Source organism: Terrapene carolina, unplaced genomic scaffold (genome assembly GCF_002925995.2).
Source record: "Terrapene carolina triunguis isolate 2854851 unplaced genomic scaffold, T_m_triunguis-2.0 Scaffold25760, whole genome shotgun sequence".
NCBI classification, from domain to species: Eukaryota; Metazoa; Chordata; order Testudines; family Emydidae; genus Terrapene; species Terrapene triunguis.
Genome location: NW_020690111.1, coordinates 1 through 5,534, shown reverse-complemented (window position 1 = coordinate 5,534; position 5,534 = coordinate 1). Strand labels below are relative to the sequence as shown.

At 60.6% G+C, this 5,534-nt stretch overlaps 1 protein-coding gene across 1 annotated transcript; it reads left to right on the top strand.

Annotated features, from left to right (window-relative positions):
* Nucleotides 1–124: 124 nt before the first annotated feature.
* TIMM10B (translocase of inner mitochondrial membrane 10B) lies at nt 125–1,195 on the top strand. The gene is made up of 2 exons (XM_026662310.2): nt 125–236; nt 500–1,195. The coding sequence occupies exons 1-2, from the start codon at nt 171–173 to the stop codon at nt 761–763; spliced, it is 330 nt and encodes a 109-aa protein (XP_026518095.1). The 5' UTR covers nt 125–170; the 3' UTR covers nt 764–1,195.
* The last annotated feature ends 4,339 nt before the right edge of the window (nt 1,196–5,534 follow it).

The following is a 5,534-nucleotide window of genomic DNA, read 5'->3' as shown; positions in this document are numbered from 1 at the left end:
GGAGCTGGCTATCCCGCCAGGCGGGGGGGTACCGGGCAGCAGCTCTGCGGGGGGGCGGGGAATCTGTGCAGAGACGGGGCCTGGGGGAGTGTCCCAGAGTCAGGGTCTAACCCCCCCCCCCCCCACTGCTCTCGTTCCAGCTGCGGGATTTCCTGCTCGTCTACAACAGGATGACGGAGCTCTGCTTCCTGCGCTGCATCTCCAACCTGAACTACCGGGCACCCACCAGGGAGGAGGTGAGCTCTGCACCCTGTCCAGTCCCCCAGGCATGGGGCTGCGCGGGAGCTCTTCCCGGGGCGCAGCTGCCTGCTCATTGCCTCCAGGCCGAGGAGCTCTGTTCCTAGCTCTGCACCCTGTGTGTCAGAGCCGTGGGCTGCCCGCTTCGTGGGCACGGGTACTGAGGATGGCAGGGGCCAGGCAGTGGGAGCTGTGGGCAGGAATGGGAATCTGCTCCCCATGGAGCCGGGTCCCTCATGATACCTGTGCTTTGTCCTTGCAGGAGACCTGTCTAGATGGCTGCGCTGGGAAGCTCGTCCACTCCAACCACCGCCTGATGGGGGCCTACGTGCAGCTCATGCCCTCCATTGTGCAGCGCCGCATCTCTGACTACGAGGCCGCTGCAGCCCAGGTGGCCCCGGGCTCCAGCCCGAAGGAGGTCCCTGGTGCTGCCCCGGCGGCCCTGCCAGCAGCAGTTGGCACGGAAACCCACCCTAGCCGGCAGGTGGCTGCCAGTGCGGAGAGCGCCCCAGACACCGTCAGCTAGTGCCCCACTGCCTCCCGGCGTTTCCTCGTCCCCCATGGCTGCACCCTGGACTTAGGCCTGGGTGTGAAACAGCCTCTTGAGGCATTGCAGCTGCACCCTGGGCTGGGCCTCCTCCCAGCACTGGATCCAGCCCAGATGGGCACTTCCTCCCTCTTCACTCGGGACTGGGCCGATTAGTGCCAGCATCAGAACTACCCTAGATGCAACTGCCAGCTGCAGCCCGGGCCTCCTGAGAGCAGAACCATACAAGTTCCAGCAGCGTTTGGGCTGGGCCAGCCTGCCTAACGGGCTCTGAGCAGCTGCTTGGGCCCATCGCCCCCGGGGCCGGGCCGTCTGGAGCAGCCTGTGGGGGTGCCCTGCTGAGGGCTCGTCAGTCACAGCAGCCGCTCTGGAAGGCTATTTCCTATTGCCAGTAAATCCGTGTCCTCTTGATTCCCCGGGTGCGTGGGATGCTTTGGTCAGGGCCCAGCCCACTCACACAGCTGCTGGAAGGGTCTGGGACCCTCCCAGGGTGTCATTTGTCCCTGCCCTGAAGCCGTCTGGGGGGGGGCCCTCTGGTACTGCTTCTGTCCCTCGCTCTTGTGATTCTCCTGCCTCTGTCCATAGGGCCCCTGCACGAACCCAGGTTTCGACGCTGAGTCACTAGGGTGAGCCCTGCCCCCCAGGGGCTGGGAGATGAGGGGGTCACTCTAAGGGGAGGGGCTCTGTCCCAGGTTCCCATACACCAGGCGAATGGAGCTTGTGTGGCCCCACAGGAGTGAGGGGACAAGGCAGGCTCCTGTCTGCCTGCGTCTGCCCTCCCTGCTCCAGTCCCATGTGCCAATGCACGACGCTCCGAGGTGGAGCATGGGGCTGTGGCGCTTGTCATGCATCAACAAGCTCTGCCCTGCTTTTAAACAGTGTCCTGGGAGTAACGCTTCTAGTGTGCCAGGCTCTGCTCCACCCCCGTGCAGGCCGCGCAGCCCAGCACCCGCTGGACTGGGCCCAGCGTGTCCCTCGAGGTAGACTCCTACTCAGAGACCCCTCACGGCCTCGGGAGCACAGCAAATGATAAGCCGGCTGGGTCAGAACAAGGGGGTAGTGCCTGGGTGTGGTGTTCGGAATGGCGGCCACCACGGCCTGAAGCACCCTGCTCTGCGAGATCCAGCTTCTCTCGCACTGGATGGCTGCAGCACCTGTCCCTGGGAGGAAAGCCTCTCTCCCGCTCCAGGGGCAGCTGTGCCAAGTGGAGTGCCCAGAGCTGTACATGGGTAATAAAGAGATTAACACGAAGCTCCCATGTTTGTTCCAGGCTGCCTACGCGGCCCTCAGCTCTCGCTCAGCCAGCACATGCACCCCCCTGCCAGCTGCTCCAAGGAGCAATAGCCTGAGAAACAGCTGGGCTTACTGGGGCAGGGGACTGGTTCACACACAGGTCCCAGTCCTCTCCCGGGCCCCTCTGAGGACCCTGAGCCCGGCAGTGAAACCTCCTGGAGCTCGCTTCAGACAGCAGAAGGGGTTGGTCCTGTGGGAACCAAACCCCCGACCCCCAGGGCTCTGGCGAACGGTTTCAAGACAGGGATCCGTGTCCCAGTGCCGGTGGGCTCCCCTCTCTCTGTGTTGCCTGCTGGGTGCACTCCCTCATCTCACCGGGCACTGCGCTGGGCCTGATTTCCCCCCACAAACACTTCCCCAGGTGCTGCGGTGGGACTGCTTCTCCTGCACCCCACCCCCCCGGGCACCTGCGCTAAGTCTGCTCCCCCTGCCCCCTCTGGGCACTGTGCTGGGCCTGCTCCCCCATCCCACCCCCTATGCTGCCCCCCCCAGCACCGTACTGGGTCTGCTCCTGCCATCCCCCCAATCGGCACCACGCTGGACCTGCTTCCCCACATATTCCCCTGTGCTGCCTGCTGGGCCTGCTTCCCCCCATCCCCTCCCAGCTCTGCGTTGGGTCGGCTCCTCCTGCACCACGGGCTGGGTCTGTCCCCTGCCCTCCCAGGATGTTGTTTGCACTCTCCCCTCCTGGCACTGTGCTGTGGCTTCTCCCGGTGACAAAGTGGGAATTTTCTGCTGTCACGGAGTCTCTGGGCAATGCTCTGGAACTGCTCCCTACGAAGCCAGTCAGGACTCTGGGGGAGCCTCTTCTCTGTGAGCAGACTGTCGCCAGAGCAAGAAGCTTCCACAGCTTCCACCTCCCTGGGTCTGACCCCGGAGCATTCAGCCTCCCCTGCCCCTCCGTGCGCTTCCCACAGCGAGTCCGCACAGGTGGGGCTCCTGCGGAAGCCAGAGGACCCTGCACCCCAGCTCCACAGTCAGACGTGACTCTCGGCCAGCCAGGAACACCGAAGGTTTATTCGTTGATGGGAACACAGCGTAGGGCAGAGCTTGTAGGTACAGAAATCAGTGACTTTCAGCCAAGTCCAGCTTGTGGGGAGGGGAGCCCAGAGCCCGGGCTCTGCCTCCCACTGCGCCCCAAGACAGCCGAGACTGACTCGCTTCCAGCTGCCTGGCCCCTGCCCTGCCCGTTGCTCCTCCGGCCTTTGTCTCGCTTCCCGGCCAAGAGTCACCTGGTCGCATCCCCCTCCGGGGTCTCAGGTTACGAAGGGGCGGCCATAGCATCCGTGCAGGCAGCTGGAGCGACCCCCACAAAAGTCACACCCCCTTATTCCCATCATAACAAGGAAAATCCCCACTTCGTCACATCTGGGCTATTTATTAATCTGCCATGTGCCTCAGTTTCCATCTGTGTTTGGCACTACCGCCCCTGGAGGAAAAGGGGGTTGTCAAGGTTCCTTTCCCACTCTGAATTCTAGGGTACAGATGTGGGGACCTGCATGAAAATCTCTAAGCTTAACTACCAGCTTAGAGCCGCTTTTGCTGCCACCACTCCCAAGTACTAACTCCCTTCCCTGGGTAGCCTTGAGAGACTCCTCCACCAATTCCCTGGTGAACACCGATCCAAACCCTTGGATCTTAAAACAAGGAGAAATTAACCATTCCCCCTCCTTTCCTCCCACCAATTCCTGGTGAGTCCAGATCCAGCCCCCTTGGATCTTAAATCAAGGAAAAATCAATCAGGTTCTTAAAAAGAAGGCTTTTAATTAAAGAAAGAAAGGTAAAAATCATCTCTGTAAAATCAGGATAGAAAATAACTCTACAGGATTTAAAGAGCCCAGAGGAACCCCCTCTAGCCTTAGGTTCAAAGTTACAGCAAACAGAGGTAAACCCTCTAGCAAAAGGAACATTTACAAGTTGAGAAAACAGATAAACCTAACACACCTTGCCTGGCTGTTACTTACAAGTCTGAAATATGAGAGACTTGTTCAGAAAGATTTGGAGAGCCTGGATTGATGTCCGGTCCCTCTTAGTCCCAAGAGCGAAGAACCCCCAAAAAACAAAGAGCACAAACAAAAGCCTTCCCCCCACCAAGATTTGAAAGTATCTTGTCCCCTTATTGGTCCTTTGGGTCAGGTGTCAGCCAGGTTACCTGAGCTTCTTAACCCTTTACAGGTAAAAGGATTTTGGTGTCTCTGGCCAGGAGGGATTTTATAGTATTGTACACAGGAGGGCTGTTACCCTTCCCTTTATAGTTATGACAGGGGTTGTCTGCTCTGGGGGGCAGCGCAGGACAGGAGGTGCGGGCATCACCTTGTTAAGGCAGTGGCTGGAAGCTGCTGAAAGTGACCCACGTCAATGCAGCATCCCAAGAGCAGAACATTCATGGTTAGCAAACGAGGCGCTGGGCAGAGCTCCGCTGGAGCCCAGAGGCGCTCAGACCCTGTGGCCTGCCCTAGAGGAAGAGTGGGAGTCTTTGGGGGTCCAGAACATTGAAGTTTCCTCCGAAGGCCTGTTTAAAAGCTGGGGTGTAGCCCCAATGCTGTGGATCTGTGACACTTCCCCCACTCCCCCAGCCACCACCCTGAGTTTGATGCCCTGGGTCTGCCTCCCCCCCCCACTTCTGGCATTCTGCTGGGTCTGCCTCCCCTCTCGCTCATGGGCACTGAGCTGTATGTGCCAGGCACTGGGCTGGGTCTGCTCCCCCACTGTGGGAAAGGCACCAGCCAGGCTGGTTAGTGCTGGAGGGTGTGGGAGAGAGAATACTGATGGGGGGGGGCAGTCAGGGAACTTCTATTACTGCTCCCCTGTCCTGGGCGCCCCGACTGGGGGCTCTGGCCCTGCTCGGAGTGACACCAAGCAGGACTCTGGGGCAGCATCTCTCCTCAGGGCACCTGTCCCAGGGCAAGGACCCTGCTCCGCTTCGGCACCTCCTGACCTCGGAGCGTTCAGCCCCCTGGTCACCCCAGGAGCTCCCCGCAGCGAGTCTCCCTGGGCGGGACCCCTGGGGGAGTGTCACGGAGTGTGGGGGGACTCAGGGCCCTGCACCCCCGGCTTCCTGTGATTCACCATGACTCTCAGCCAGCCAGTAAAGCAGCAGGTTTATTTAGACGACAGGAACACAGTCCAAGACAGGTCTTGCAGGTACAGACAACAGGACCCCCTCAGTTAGGTCCATCTTGAGTGGCCAGGGAGGCCAGAGCCCCGTCTGGGCTCCCCTCCATTTTCCCAGCCAACTCCAAACTGAAACTCCCTCCAGCGTCTCACTCAGCCACCCCCGCCCCGCCACGCTCCTCCCCCAGCCTTTGTCCAGTTTCCCGGGCAGAGATGTCACCTGGCCCCAACCCCCTCCTGGGTTCTCACGTTACATGCTCAGGTATCTTCCCTCAAGGCCAGTCTCCCATCCCCAATGCAGACCGTCCCAGCCAAACTCCCCTGCAACCTTCCCCGGCCAACA

Excerpts from the sequence above, each read along its gene's own strand:
- TIMM10B (XM_026662310.2), top strand. The coding sequence starts at position 171 with ATGACGGAGCTCTGCTTCCTGCGCTGCATCTCCAACCTGAACTACCGG. Across the intron at positions 237-499 it reads GGGCACCCACCAGGGAGGAG|GAGACCTGTCTAGATGGCTG; the intron begins GTGAGCTCTGCA and ends TTGTCCTTGCAG.